Source organism: Bidens hawaiensis, unplaced genomic scaffold, assembly GCF_021521415.1.
Source record: "Bidens hawaiensis isolate Kalapana, Puna unplaced genomic scaffold, B.hawaiensis_p1.1 tig00035222_1, whole genome shotgun sequence".
Taxonomy (NCBI): domain Eukaryota; kingdom Viridiplantae; phylum Streptophyta; class Magnoliopsida; order Asterales; family Asteraceae; genus Bidens; species Bidens hawaiensis.
In genome coordinates, this window is record NW_027496138.1 from 34,004 (window position 1) to 49,980 (window position 15,977).

General features: G+C 37.7%; 2 protein-coding genes across 2 annotated transcripts; both read left to right on the forward strand.

Annotated features, from left to right (window-relative positions):
• Positions 1-6,306: 6,306 nt before the first annotated feature.
• On the forward strand, positions 6,307-9,839 carry LOC143587205 (serine/threonine-protein kinase Nek2-like). Its single transcript, XM_077068560.1, has 14 exons — positions 6,307-6,421; positions 6,512-6,578; positions 6,766-6,831; positions 7,060-7,106; positions 7,182-7,227; positions 7,438-7,518; positions 7,632-7,674; positions 7,752-7,801; positions 7,891-7,972; positions 8,057-8,106; positions 8,359-8,432; positions 8,523-8,574; positions 8,780-9,205; positions 9,304-9,839. Exons 1-14 carry the CDS (start codon positions 6,336-6,338, stop codon positions 9,811-9,813), a joined length of 1,680 nt encoding a protein of 559 aa, XP_076924675.1. The 5' UTR covers positions 6,307-6,335; the 3' UTR covers positions 9,814-9,839.
• A 547-nt stretch (positions 9,840-10,386) lies between these two features.
• Positions 10,387-12,339, forward strand: LOC143587206 (uncharacterized). The gene is made up of 2 exons (XM_077068561.1): positions 10,387-10,697; positions 11,362-12,339. Exons 1-2 carry the CDS (start codon positions 10,422-10,424, stop codon positions 12,337-12,339), a joined length of 1,254 nt encoding a protein of 417 aa, XP_076924676.1. The 5' UTR covers positions 10,387-10,421.
• The last annotated feature ends 3,638 nt before the right edge of the window (positions 12,340-15,977 follow it).

The window sequence follows — 15,977 nt, forward strand, 5'->3', positions numbered from 1 at the left end:
TTCTTTAAACTTACAAAACGTTTTTCTCGTTCCTCACTTACGTAATAATCTTATATCCGTTGCTAAACTTTGTAAATCTAACCATGTTTTGGTTGAATTTTTTCCTTATCATTTTACTGTTAAGGATCTTCGCACGGGGGCGCATCTAATGCGGGGAGTGAACGTTAATGACGTATACTATGTTGCAATCAACTCACTTCGTCGTCTTTCCCAAATCAACTTTACCACTAGATCTAAAGAGCCGATTCTCGCATGGCATCCCAAGCTTGGACACCCGTCAATCAAAGTTTTGAAGTTTTTACTTAAGGATTTAGGACTCGATTATAACAAAATGTCCAATACTTTATTTCATTGTGATGCGTGCTCAATAAATAAAAGTCATAAACAACCTTTTGGTGAAAATTCTTTTAAAGTGTCTAAACCATTAGAACTCGTTTATTCGGATGTTTGGGGGCCCGTTAAAACATCAAACGATGGATATACTTACTATGTCATTTTTGTTGACTTTTACTCAAAATACACATGGTTCTATCCAATGAAAAGAAAGTCCGATGTCTCCATTTTATTTCCATAGTGTAAAAAGTTGGTTGAAAAATTCTTTAACACTCCCCTCGTCTCACTTTTCTCCGACAACGGGGGCGAATATATCGGTCTTATTCCATACCTTCAACAAAATGGAATCTCATTTTACCACTCCCCCACACACCCCGGAGCAAAATGGTGTCGCCGAACGACGCCATAGACATATTGTTGAAACCGGTTTATCGCTCCTACATCACGCTAACTTACCACTCACCTTTTGGACTCATGCGTTTCAGACTGCGGTCCATCTCATAAATCGTCTTCCGACACAAATCTTAACTTCAAATCACCTTTTGACCGGTTATACAAAATGACGCCAAGTTACACAAAACTAAAACCTTTTGGTTGCTTGTGTTTCCCATGGCTACATCCGTACGCCTCATCAAAACTTCACCCGTGATCCGTCAAATGCATCTTCCTCGGATACTCCTCCTCAAAAGCCGCATATAAATGCTACGATCCCGTGTCTCACCGACTCTATCACTCTCGACACGTTGAATTTGTGGAGCATATCTTTCCCCTCAAAGTGGACAATACATCCATTTCTTCCCTACCCACTGCCGATGACTTTGTGTCCACATCTAGTGTGCAACCTATCCCACCTTCCAATACTCATAACCCTTCCACCCATGCACACGTAAAACCTACATCTCTCACAACTCCCATGCAACCCCACCCAATACTCACTCCTCCACCCATACCCCCAATTAATACTAACATGCATCAACACCCAAACCTCACTTCTCCAATCACATCACAATCCATTTCTACAAACTCTTCTGACCCGCCTTCACCGAACAGTTCCACAACTTCTAATCACTCTTCACCATTGTCCCCTAACCCCTCTCCAACCCAACATACTACTACAACCACACCCGAAATAACAACACCTTCCACTACCTCTAACCCAACCGCTCGACCACAACGAACACGAAAACCAAATAAAAAATACTTCAATTAAAATCTTGTCAACACAACCATCCTCCACCCCCTGCCGCCCACTATTGAACCCACAACTCATTCTCAAGCTTCCCAAGATCCTAAGTGGTGACATGCTATGGATCTCGAGTTTAATGCCCTACTCAAAAATCAAACGTGGGAGCTTGTACCCTCCACCTCTCACACACCAATTGGTTGCAAATGGGTCTTTCAATCAAACGTAATCCCAATGGCTCCATTGAAAAATATAAGGCCCGTCTTGTGGAAAAATAGTATCTCCAACAATATGGACAGATTACTTTGATACATTCAGTCTCGTCACAAAACCCATCACCATTCGCACAATTCTTTCGGTAGCTCTTTCCAAAAATTGGTTGCTATGGCAACTCGATGTTAACAACGCATTTCTTCACGGTACCCTTCACGAGGATGTCTTTATGACTCAACCGCCAGGTTATGTCAATTCTCAATTCCCTAATCATGTCTGCAAACTCAAAAAGGCATTATATGGTCTGAAACAAGCTCCTCGAGCTTGGTACATTGAGCTCACTAAATTCCTCCTCAGTTTTGGATTCACCAAGTCCTTAGCTGATGCTTCCTTATTCATTTACCAACAAAAAAATGTGACTTGTTACTTTATGGTCTATGTTGATGATATTGTTCTCACAGGCAATAATACCCAATTTCTTGAAAACTTCATCAATGCCTTAAGTGACAAGTTCTCTGTCAAAGATCTTGGTATGCTTCATCACTTTCTAGGTGTTGAAGTAATACCAACCACAACCGGACTCTTCTTGTCTCAACACCATCACATACAAGACATTCTAAATCAATTTCACATGGACGGCGCAAAGGACGTGGTTACTCCACTTTGTGCCACCGATCCTCTGTCTCCTACCGACCCATCTCCATCGGTAGATGCCACTCCTTACCGCAAACTAGTCGGCTCACTACAATATCTTGCCTTCACTCGTCCAGATATTTCGTTCGCTATTAACAAACTCTCCCAATTCATGCATGCTCCAAGACAAGCCCATTGGCAAGCTCTTAAACGGGTCCTTTGCTACCTCAAAGGAACCATTCATCATGGTCTTTTCCTAAACCGCAACTCTCCTCTCACTCTGTCGGCCTTTTCAGACTCTGACTAGGGTGGCGTTAATGATGCCGGTCGGTCCACTGCTACTTACATACTTTATCTTGGCACCAACATCGTCTCATGGAAATCCACACGACAAAAATCAGTCTCTCGGTCCTCTACGGAAGCCGAGTACAAGGCATTGGCAAATGCTTCGGCATAAATCACGTGGCTCAAGAACTTACTTAAAGAACTTGGCGATCCTATACAACAGGTGCCAACGTTATTTTGTGACAATACAGGTGCCACACATTTATGTGCTAATCCAGTTTACCATTCACGCATGAAACATGTTGCTTTTGACTATCACTTCGTAAGGGAACAACTTTCTGCTGGTCATCTACGTGTTCTTCACATCAGTTCTCAAGATCAACTAGCCGACATGCTCACTAAGCCGTTGTCAAGAGCACCGTTTCTTCGTAACCGCTCCAAGATTGGCGTATCCGATGGATCCTCCATCTTGCGGGGCGTATAAGGAATGACCACAATCAAGGGACTCAATCACCTTCATAATTAGAATGTGTATTTTAATTCAATATATTCAAACTCTTACCTAACTTAGAGGCTGGTATTACTCCGAGATTTACTCCTTCCATATTGTAATTAGTCTTTATAAAGGCATGTAACCATTTGTAATTGATATCAAGAATTATTATATTACACCACCTTTATATACCACCACCACCACCACCCACCGTTCGCCTTCTATCACCAACACTACCGCGACAATCCACCACCACCAACCACCCCCACCACCCCCACCACCCACCCACTGTCCGCCACTACCATCGATCACCACCCACCACCATCCATCACAACCACGCATTGTCCTCCTCCACCATCGTCTACCATTCGATGGGAAAGATGAAGATGAAGAAGGTGAAGATGAACAATATGTTGATGATGATGATGATGAAGACGAAGATGATGGAGAAGACGGTGGTGGTGGAGGACGATGGGTGGTGGTGATGGATGGTGGTGGCGTACGATGGTGGTGGGTGCTGATCGATGGTAGTGGCGGACGGTGGGTGGGTAGTGCGGTGGGTGGTGGGGGTGGATGGTGGTGGTGGCGAACGGTGGGTGGTGGTGGTGGATGGTGGCGGTAGTGGTGGTGGTAAAAGGCGAACGGTGGGTATGAAACATAAAAAAACAGTCTCTTAAGACGGTTTTTTAAGAAAAAAAGTTATAGTAGAAATTTGAACTTTTACTCCAAGATTTCAAAATTATTTGGACTTTCCCTTCATTATTTTTCCAAATATGGTCTCCTCCCTAACTTTGCTTAGTTATTTGGTCTGCTTCCTCTATATTATTATCTTTTCCCAATGCGTCTGGAGAGTCCAAATTCTAAAAAAATTCCGAGAAAAAAAGGGCTATTTTGGGCTTTCTCTCTAGAAAGGACTATTTTGGGAATTTTCCCTACCTCTAAATGACTATACAAAATGACTATTTTACCCCTCTCGGCTTTTAATAACTATACAGAATGATCAAACTTTCAGTATAACCAACCTAAATAAATCTTAAAACAAACTTTTATTATAGCCAACAAAAAAAACATTTTAAAAATAGTTTATCCAAGTATCACATTAATGTCCATTTCTTAACGGGTCAGAGAAAGAAAAGGATGAATAGATATCAAAGAAAGTATAAAAAACAATAATTTGTCATTTATCCAACAACGTATTAATATACTTTACCCAGTTAGTCGCAACATATTGGGTACGAGTTTATAATGAGTTGTAGGGAGTTCCTACTCCTTAGGTTCCCATCTTGCAATTGCTCTTGTTTGGGTTCCTATTGTTGGGTAGCATTGGCCACTTGTTATTGTTAAGTTGTTATTGATGATTCGTGTACTACTGAGTAGTCGCTACCGATAGGGGTTTGTATAGGTTGGTTTTAAAAAATGTCTGGTATTGATTTGTTTAGTTTTTGGTTTGGGTTTGATTTTTTTTTCCCAGTAGCCTTGAAATTTGTGTGAAAAAAATGGTTAAAATTATGATTTTGAACCTTAATCATTTTTTTAATTAGTGATTAATTGATTATTATATATATGGACTAAAATATCCGGGTTACACTATATATTAAAGGAATAATCACCAGTTAACCTCCAACACCACATCGCAGTCATACCCACTAATGTCACTAGCCGTATATCGCGCGAACCTATTTTGTTTTTTTGAAAGATTTATTATCATATTGACCATATCCAAATTGATCTTTTTTTAACATAACACATTTCACTCATAAAACTCATATTAACCTAACCTATTTGCCTAGTGACCCGAACCCGCATAACCCGCCCAATTCACCAGACTTATTAGATTTTCAATTTTACATAGCAGACTTGCCGGATTAGTCCTTCTATTTTAGTTTAGGCATTATTTTTTATGTATTATATTCATTCTTTATGTGTTTTTTATAAATCATCCAATTAAACTTTCAACAAGTACCATCATCGATATATTTCAATACGTTCTACTAAAATATTAATCTATCTAAAAAACATTAAAATATAGAAATTTATTTATTGGGGTAACACCAGAATCCCGTTAGAAACCTGCCGTCACGAAAAGTTGTTCATCCAACATTGTGGGCACGTATCCAACATTTTAAATTCACGTATTCCTACTACTTTTCTTTTCAGTTTTCAATTCATTTGCCGCCCCGTCTCGTCTCCTCCGTCAATGACTTATTAATCAAAACAAACCACTTTCTTCTTCCTTCTTCATTCTTCTCTGTCAAAATATTATTTCTTAATTCACACACTTTCATTACAAATTCCACACTACTCATGACTCTTTCATCTTCCACATATAATTCAGGTATTACTATTATCATCAAACACCTTCTCTGCAATTACTTTTCGTCTCTTCTTCAATGTAAGTTAATTCATCGAATTAATTTTTTGTGAATTTACGTCAACTTTTATGATTACGCTTTAGGTTTTCATCAATTAATGCTCTGTTTTGTTCGTTGCGTATATGAAACTCATTTGATACGTAAAGTATCTTCGGTTAGGTTCTTTTATTTATATTGATTAAAGTGTGTGAGAATAGGAATATGAAGAATGAACGTGTTATAATAATTAATTTAAGCTGTTATATTCGAAATGTTTGGCATGTATAATAGTCGAGCTTCTCCGCGTGATTTTTTTACTTTTTGTGTGTTAAATGTAAGTTAATTGATGGAATATCCTCTTCTATTTTGTCAATTTATGTCAATCGAGCTTTAGGTTTTCATTAATTGATGCTCTGTTTTGTTCGTTACCGATCGCGTATATGAAACTAATTTGATACGTAAAGTATCTGTATCTTCGGTTTCGCACTTTTAGATTTTTTTATTTTATTAATTAAATTGTGAGATTGAGGAATGTGAAGAATGAACTTATTATTAATTTAAGCTGTTATATTCGAAATGTCTGGCGTGCTGTTGAGAAGCAACTGTTAGGAATGATGGATGAAAGATAAGTGTTGTTTACTTACCTCTTTGATTGGATATGTGGTTGGTGCTGATTAAGATTTTGTAACAACAGATGTCATTTTCCGTTAGAAGGTGTGTTCATTTATTGCTAGTAGGATGTCACCAATTTGAATTTGTATTTTGTGTAATGTGCAACATTATATAACATGACTATGGTTTTGTTGTAGTGGTTGTTAGTTGAGAGACGTTTGGATTTCGTCGAATGGATAATTATGAAGTGTTGGAGCAGATCGGGAAAGGATCCTTTGCTTCTGCTCTACTTGTGAAGCATAAACGCGAAAAGAAAAAGTAAGGTTTTTTCTGGGAGTTTTTGACTGTGAATGGAAGATGCTTGGTGTATTAGGTTTATTTGATTGATGGAAATCTTTATTGTTTCAGGTATGTTTTGAAGAAAATCCGGCTGGCCCGACAGTCTGATAGGACCCGCAGATCTGCCCTACAGGAGGTTGTTTTTATTCCCTCTTTTATATTGAATAATCGTACAAACATGAAGAGAATCAATGTCTTGGTTTTATTATTGATTAGAAGGTGTAAAAGTGTATTATTGACCTTTTGTAAAGTAGCATTTTGTGAAGATCTAACATCTCAATTCAAATCAAGTATGGAAACTTATTTGGTTCTTTATTGTGCAGATGGAGCTTATTTCCAAAGTGCAAAATCCTTTTATAGTAGAATACAAAGATTCATGGGTAGAAAAGGTCGGTGTGCACTGTTGGTTCTAGTGATGCCAGTTGCATTATATAGGCTTCATAAATAGTGCAACCTTTTACTACATGTGATTTGATGAAGTTGTTTTGATTATTTCTTAAATATATAAAATGCACTGACCATTTCTGTAAGGATGATGATGGTTTAAAACTATAAATGCATATAACATGAAAAATCTTCTAAAATGAAATCTGAACTTCTGGATATCTTTCTTTCAGGGTTGCTATGTGTGTATTATTATTGCTCATTGTGAAGGAGGAGATATGTAAGCAATATTCTTTATTAATATAATATTTTATTTTATGGTGGTTGTGAGGTTTTCAACTATTTATTCTTGTAGGGCTGAAGCAATCAAAAGAGCCAATGGAGTTCATTTTTCAGAAGAGGTTAATCTAATTTCTGTAACTTTGGCCTCTCTTTTAATTAGGATCAACAATCCCACTTTCTCTCATACATTGATACATACATTACAAACATGATAATTTTAGCATGAAACGAAAAATCAAAGTATCAAACACATGGGATTACTTGCGTGTTAAACATAGTCTATTACAAACTCATATATAAAGTTGATGCCATCTTGTTTAAATGTGCAGAAACTGTGTCAATGGCTTGTTCAACTCCTGACAGCTCTTGATTACTTGCATGCTAATCATATTCTTCATCGAGATGTTAAGGTTGACTTCTTGACCATATTTTTCTGTAAATATTTCCACATAATAATGTCACATCTCTCTGTGCTATCTGAAAATTGGAAAAGTTAGACTTAATAATTCTGTTTTCACTTCAGTGTTCGAATATATTCCTAACAAGAGATCAAGAGATCCGACTTGGTAGTACTCAGTTATCTTGTACATAAAAGGATGAAATCACGCAGATGTTTCAATATTAGTTTTTTTGTTGTTTCCAGGTGATTTTGGTCTTGCTAAAATGTTGACTTCTGATGATCTCGCATCCTCTGTAAGTATATTGCTTCAACAACTGATTTTAATGATATTTTGACTACAATCAAACTTTCTGATCACAAGTGTTTCAAATTTCAATTTTAGGTTGTGGGAACTCCTAGTTACATGTGCCCTGAGCTTCTTGCAGATATACCTTATGGTTCTAAGTCAGATATTTGGTCTTTAGGTATGTTTTGCATCTAATAATTAATCTTTATTTTGTTTTTAGTCGCTTTTCTGGCTAAAATATGCTTACATGCTACTTGTCCAGGATGCTGCATATATGAAATGATGGCTTTCAAGCCTGCCTTTAAAGCTTTTGTAAGTTGATTTTTTGCTCCCTTCATTCCATCAAATTACACTGTTTGACTTGCATAAAAGTTTGACTATTAAGTATTAACCGAATGTGTTAATACCCTTTAGTGATTAACAAAAACGAGAACCTTTGTTAAGATCTATATTGATAAACAATTAAGCATACAATAGTGCTGCAAGAAATGTAAAATCAAGAATATGCTATTTATACATGTGTTTTTAACTAATTGTTTACTTTAAAATTTCATTTCCGAGCAGGATATGCAAGCTTTAATCAACAAAATAAATAAATCTGTAGTCGCTCCACTTCCAACCATGTATTCTGGTGCATTGTAAGTGTTTTAATTTCTTTTGAGCTTTTAACAAGTTTATCTTACATAGGTTTATTTGACCAATATATCTTCCTTTTTTGTACCTTCTAGTCGAGGGCTTGTTAAAAGCATGCTTCGGAAAAACCCAGAAACAAGACCAAGTGTATGCAAACTTGTTCTTTCTGCCCTTTTCCTTTACCTTCTAGTCTTGGGCCTTGGCTTGTAACGTGCTGGTTGTCAATTAGTCAAAATGGACTCTGGTCAAAATGAACTCGGGTCAAAACGAGTTGGATTAATATTGACACCTCTTACCATTATCCAATTTTTGACTTTATTATAATCTGATTTTATTTTTCGCTTAATTCCAGGCTGCAGATTTGCTCAAGCATTCACATCTTCAACCGTACATACATAATCTCCATCTAAACTTCAACAACCCAAAACGCCATGCATATCCAGTCCGGTGGTCTGATTACAACTATGAAAAGGAAGCAACATTTATCGAACCCGAACCGGAAACTGAACCTGAACTTCAAAGGGTTCATTTTCACAGAAACCAGAAGCAATCATTTAGCAGCGATCGTGCTTTAAATCCTAGTATATCTAAACACGATCAAGTTTCTTTGTGGTCAGAGAAAGTGCAGGATCTGTCAAGAACCTTGACTAGAAAGCTATCCACTGACAGTATTGAAGGAGAGAAATCAATGGCTACTAAGACACCGGTTGCTACGAAAACACCAAAATTCACTCCAGTAAAAAAATCAACTCCCAGGAGACAAACTGATTCACCAAAGGTACATTTAAACATGGTTTTGTATGTTCTAAATATGCTGTTCCCAATTTTGCTCTCCATGTTAAAAACACACTAAGGGCATATGCATCTTTTTCTCAGCTTCCAGTATCACAAACTTCTGCTAGCAGAACCTCAAGAGTCAACCGTATGGCTCTTTCTAGTATCGAGTCTCCAGATGTATCAGTCAACGATCCACTTATTGACAAAATGACAGAAATCCCTTTAGCCTCTACAGAAAAACACTTAATACTACCAGTCTCTAAAACTTCATCAATATCACCTCAATGCAGTTCTGATCAGTCAATCAAAATGGACCATCGCACCAGAGTCAAGTTCATTGACCAAACCCACACTGAAACTGCTCAGGTTGCTTCAAACCACCCGCATTTTGATTCACGGGCCCTGCACCGAAGGTTTGACACGTCATCATACCAGCAACGGGCAGAGGCTTTAGAAGGGTTGTTGGAGTTTAGTGCACAGCTAATGCAGCAAAAAAGGATTGAAGAATTAGCAGTTCTGCTGAAACCGTTCGGGCCCGAGAAAGTGTCTCCCAGAGAAACTGCTATCTGGTTGTCAAAAAGTTTCAAGGCAATTACTGGGGACTTTTAGTCTATTTGGACTCTGCAATGTAAAGTGCATAACTGTATATGTGAAATGCTTGCTCATGGAATATGAAAATATAAGTTTTGTTTCAAGTTTTAACATGATTTTGATTAGTGAATCACATGAAATGATTTGGGAATCATCATGTGAAGTTTATAGCTTATAAGTTATAATAACAAAATTAATGTTCACCACAATGTGAAACCAGTGTAAAAACCCAATTGTTCTTGAAACAAAACAAGTTGGAATTAGCTACATAACCGGTCTAATTGAGTCTATTTAAAGTTTTAAACGGCCTCTACTTGAACCAACGTACCGGACCAAGTGGTTGGACTAGATTTCAATATTCATCATTTTAAAATCACATTTATTTTTTTATTTCAGACTTCATATTTTGTTAACATTACAAATCCATTGCAAAACAAAGACTAGTTTCATATTTTATTTTAAATGGGTCACATTTACGTTTCTATTTTTAAAATTAATTATGACGTCATCCGTGTATCTAATCTAAATTGGTTTGACCAGTTGACCGATAAGACACCCGATTCGGTTATCAAAGCATTTAAAAATAACTTACATCACTTGCGCGCCAAAAACAAAACCAGTTGACCATGACTGAAGAAGTTGAAACCCTAGAACTCTACAATCTTCACTACTCTGATCTCATGGCATTGTCTTCTTCAGCTCACCAATTACCAACACCATACGAAAACAATGAACATTTGGAATCAGTTATGAGCACAATCATGAAAAACCTAGGGCCGTCCGGTCCAGGTCTTCTCGCCATTACCGGAGCCCCTAATGCTTCCGATCTCCGGCGGAAACTGCTTTCGATGGCTCGGAAACTCGCTCTTCTTAACAACGAAGATCGAAAACGCGTACTCAAGGTAAAGGATATGTGGATTAAAAGTAAATGTTTGTTTCCGGTAATGCAGCTTAGGTGTTTGATGAAATGCCTGAACCAAATGAAGTAGTTTATGAGTTTTAACTTTATGTTTAATTAATTGAGCTAGTTAATTTTGAATACAACTTGATATGAGTTGAGCTTTTTTGAGCTCGAGCTGATCCTGAGCATCAAATAAAACTCCCTTAGTTATCGAGCCTAAGCTCGAGCCTTGTATGAGAAGCTCGTTTAGGCTCGTCAAGCCTTAATGAGCCTTGTGTATATTAAACATTGACCTGTTTTGGACTTCTATGTATTAATTTTACATTGCACACCCGAGCTCAAGCTGAGCTTTGGCTCATTTTAGGTACTACACGAGCTCGTGCCAACCTTAAGCTTGTTTAAGGTTTTCTCAAAATATATATAATAATTAAAAATGTATATAAAATAATTATTAAATAGTAAACAAGCCGAGCCAGAACTTGAAAAATGACTTGCGTGCCGAGCTCAAGGTTTAGAAAAAAAGGCCAAAAACGAACCGAGCTCGAGCCTAGTCAAGCTCGGGCTCGATTACACCCCTAAGAATGATAATTTGCTGATTGTAAACGGCGTATCAGGATCTGTGCCAATAATAAAATTTGTAACAACGTTTGGTGCCATATTTGCAGGATCATGGGTTAGGGAGTGATGTTCCACTTAAGAACACTGACAGAACAGTCTCCCCATTCATAATGCAATTAAAATACAACCTGAATCCAGATGCTATTAACGTTTGTAACACGAATCATTCCGTGACCGAAGGTTTCAATTCAGATATGGAGATTCCATGTGAATTCAAGAATCTTGGGAACATGTTCAAAGATCTCGGGAATTGCGTGATTGAGTTAGGCCTTCGACTGGCAAGGGTGTGTGACAAGATCATTGGTGGGCATGAACTAGAGCAAAGCCTACTAGAATCATGCTCAGCTAAAGGGCGTCTTATACACTACCATTCGGTTCTAGATAACCTTATTCTGCAAGCTTCTAACAAGACTCGTTCTAAAACCAAGAAAACTGAAACAACTTCTAGTAGTCACTCTGATTTATGGCAGCAGTGGCATTATGATTATGGGGTGTTCACTGTTTTGACAGCTCCAATGTTCATGTTTGCTCCTGAAAATAATAGTTCTTCTCAATCATGTGATGGAATAGAGTGTCCTTCCCCTAGTGGACATACTTATTTGCAAATATTTGATCCCAGTAAGAACAGTGTTGTAATGGTAAAGGCGTCTTCTGAGAGTTTTATTGTTCAGGTAGGGGAATCAGGTGACATATTATCAAAGGGGAAACTTCGTGCAAGTCTTCACTCGGTTTGTAGACCTAAAAGTTTGGAAAATGTGAGCAGGGAAACATTTGTTGTGTTCTTGCAGCCCGCATGGAGCAAAACACTCTATCTCTATGATTTTTCAGTTGAAAGTTCAAGTACAAATGGTGAAGATTCAAAAATATGTGATGAGGAACATCATGGTCAAAAACCAAGTTCAGATATTGGTAAATTAGTCCCACCTCTTTGTGATCGCTTGAAAAATGGGATGACTTTTGCAGAATTCTCAAGAGAAACAACAAAGCAATATTATGGAAGCAGTGGATTGCAGTCAAAGAGATAAAATGCTGACCTTGTATGTTGTTGAAAATGACGATTTGGATGAATGATCCAAGTAGATGTATCTTCTTTATTCATCAAAGAAATAGTATCACTGATTAAAGCTAGAAAAGTGGTTTGATTCGGTTATTTATACTCAACATATGATTTGTTTCATGTGTTATCAAGCAATGGAGTATCTGAAATCAGAAATCTTCTACATAGTTCTTTTCCAGGTTTGTGATCTTTTGGTATACTTCTATAAAATATTTTTTATGAAATTTTAACTTCTTTTGCAAGACTTTTATGATATATTTGTCGTGAAATTTGATACTTGCCATATGATAGGGTGTAAACAAGCTAATTTGATACTTGCCATATGATAGGGTGTAAACGAGCCAAGCTCATTTCATTTAAGAAAGCTCTAGCTCATCTTGTTTTGAGCTTTGTCTAAAACTCGAGCTTGGTTCGTGAGTAATTATTCAAGATCGAGCTCAGTTTGTTTATTATTTATTAAATTTTTAATTCATATGATCATTTACTTATATTTATAATTATAATATCATGTATAGTAAAATAAGTATCATTTAGTTATTTATATCATAATTTATATATAATAATATTTATTACGCAATTATATATGTGCTATATTTATATAAATAATGGGCTCGTTTAGGCTCAGTCAAGCTCGATAAGTGACGTCCGGCTTGAGCTCGTTTATTAAATGAGCTTAAATCTTGGCTCAAGCCCATTTAAGCTTGGCTTGATTCGAGTTTTAGTGAACCAATCTCAAGTGACTCGCGAGCGACTTGGGTCATTTATACCCCCCTACTGATAGCTAGTTTTATCATTGTGACTTTGAAGACTATATAGTTCTTTAAAGATAATATTATAGAAATGCATGTTTTGTGGAGATTTTGAAAGTTAAAAGAGATCATTTGTAATTTTATATATTGTTGTTCATGTGAGGGTCTAAGCAAAAGACCCCTGTATCAAAAAAATACTTGGGGACTGGAATAGAGGATTTAAAACGTGTGCCGGCGGATTCTATAATGGATTAGAATGATTTTGTCCCACCCAATATGTTCATTTTTAGCTTTATAAATATTTATTGTGTTACATATTAACTAAAAAACCTATACTTTTAAAAAAATTACCAGCAAATTTGTTTGGATATATAGAACTATGCTGTTAAATGTAACTAATCTCATTGAATAAATCATTTTAGAGTAATTACTCATTACAGTGTTTTTGTCACATTATATAATTCTAGTATGGCATAAATAAAGCACTCCCAAACACCCAATTAATTGCAGTTGCTTTCAATCTAAGGCTGAGGGGTGTGGGGGGCGCGAGAGGGGGCGCGAGTGGGGGCGCCAGCCAATAATATTGTGACGTGTGGCAGAGAGAGAAACTTGATAAGATGGGTGTTGGTTGTGGTGCTCGCGCCCCGGGACATGGTGTGGAGGGGCGCGAGAGGGGGCGCGAGCGGTTTTTTTTTTATTTTTTTATAAATGTATTAAAAAAACGTATTATTAAAAAAACAAGAAATTATTTAAAAAAACACACATTTTTTTGAAAATTCATAATAAAAAAAAACATACTAAAAATTAAACAAACAATAATATTTAATAATAAAACTAATCTAATACAAGATCATCTGGTCGCCTCGCCCACAAATGTTCAACCAACTCATGTCGAAGATCCCCGTGTATCTCACGGCTCTTGATATTTGCTATGTTATGAAGTTTTTGTTGATCACTGATTGTGGACGGTTGTGGCGGAATGTCACCTTGGTAGTTTTGGCATATAGCTTTGCCCTCGTCTTCTAACGTCATGTTGTGTAGGATAAGACACGTGTAGACGACGTCCATTATCCTCTCCCGAGTCCAATAACGTATCGGGTTCGCCAGAACATAATATTGTTTTTTTATAGCTCCAAAAGCTCTTTCAATATCTTTTCTAGCAGACTCTTGCTTCTTCGTAAAATACTTCCGTTTGTCGGCGATTGGATCTGTAAAAGCTTGAACTAACACAGCCCATTCGTTGTAAATACCATCGACCAGATAGTACCCGTACTTGAAGAGTTCTTCATTTGCAATAAAAGATTGAGGTGGTTCAACCCCGTCGATAAGGTCGTTGATCAAATGTGACTGATCGATAACATTAAGGTCGTTATTTGACCCAGCAACACCAAAAAAAGCATGCCAAAACCAAAGATCCTGTGACACCGCCGCCTCAAGTATGAGGGTCGGCCCTTCATGATCACCACGGTGGAACTAACCTCGCCAGGCCGTTGGACACATAGCCCATCCAACATGCGTACAATCGATGCTACCTAGCATCCCAGGAAAACCATGTTTTTCTGCGTGCACCTCATATATGCGTTGGATGTCATACGTTGTAGGTTTACGCAGATATCTCCGAGCATAAGTCGATATGACTCCTACGTACAATATATATTACAAAATGTAATAAATATTTAATAAAAAGTAAAATTAATGTTTTTTACCTTGGCATAAAAAATGAAGGGATTCACTTGCAACCCTTTTCGACATCTGTAAATACTCATCCAAAGCATCCGACGAGATGCCGTACGCTAATTGACGGATAGCAGCCGTGCATTTTTGAAGAGGGGTAAAACCGGGAAGACCCCTAGCATCCTCCCTTTGTTGAAAAAAGGGATACCGTGCCTCTAAATCACTCGCTATACGCGTGAACAATTGCCTGCTCATTCGAAAACGAGTTCGAAAATCCGACTCCGCGTATACCGGTTGAGGGCTAAAATAATGCCTCATCAAAGTATCGTTAGCCCCCGATCGATCACGATCATGAGGTGGTGCTCTAACCCTCGGGAGTCGGGGTTGATGGGCTTGATTTTGCAAGAGATTGACCACGGTTGCGGTCAAAACTCCCCCTACATGAAGAAGCAAATCATCCTCTTCGGAGGAGTCGGAATCAGACGAGTACGACGACATTATTTTTAAAAAAAAAATTGGTTTTGGGATATTATATATGAGTTTGGAGATTGAAGTTGTGTTTGATATGGTTAAAATGGGTTGATTGAAGTTGGAGATTGAAGTTGTGTTTGAAGTTGTGTTTAAAATGGTATGTGATATTGGTATGTGATATTGGTTTTATAGAGAAAAAAAATTTTTTTTTTAATAAACAAAGAGCCCAACGGCTCTATTTACGCAACCCGAGACCCCTTCACGCCTATTCCCAGCCGCTACCCCTCTTGCGCCTGCCTCTTTTTCCGCGCTCGCGCCCCTCTCGCGCCTCGGTGGTGTGGTGCTCGCGCCCCGGGGCGCGAGCGGATGGGCTCACGCGCCCCCTGTCGCGCTCCACACCCCTCAGCCTAATTGAATGTTATTGATTTGATAGACATATCATCTTATGGTCCTATGGATATGCTTAAAATCATTAACCAATGTGAGTATTAAATTGACTCCATGATAAGACATAAGTGCTTAGCATATTCCTATTAATTGTAAATATCAGCTATAATGTGCTTTGAATAGTGAAACCTAATCTGAAAAGGACCAGAGTTATTGCTGGTGAGCCCCCAATTGAGGTTGAGACTTGATATTTTCACTTTCAACACCAGTGATTGTGAAGGAAGCCTAATGGAAATCCACACATCTTGTAGGCCGTTCAATCAAA

Bases quoted from the DNA above. Each gene is read 5' to 3' on its own strand.
- LOC143587205 (XM_077068560.1), top strand. From the start codon at position 6,336: ATGGATAATTATGAAGTGTTGGAGCAGATCGGGAAAGGATCCTTTGCT. The intron at 6,422-6,511 runs GTAAGGTTTTTT...TTATTGTTTCAG, and splicing joins CATAAACGCGAAAAGAAAAA to GTATGTTTTGAAGAAAATCC. The intron at 8,107-8,358 runs GTAAGTTGATTT...ATTTCCGAGCAG, and splicing joins AGCCTGCCTTTAAAGCTTTT to GATATGCAAGCTTTAATCAA.
- LOC143587206 (XM_077068561.1), top strand. From the start codon at position 10,422: ATGACTGAAGAAGTTGAAACCCTAGAACTCTACAATCTTCACTACTCT. The intron at 10,698-11,361 runs GTAAAGGATATG...CCATATTTGCAG, and splicing joins ATCGAAAACGCGTACTCAAG to GATCATGGGTTAGGGAGTGA.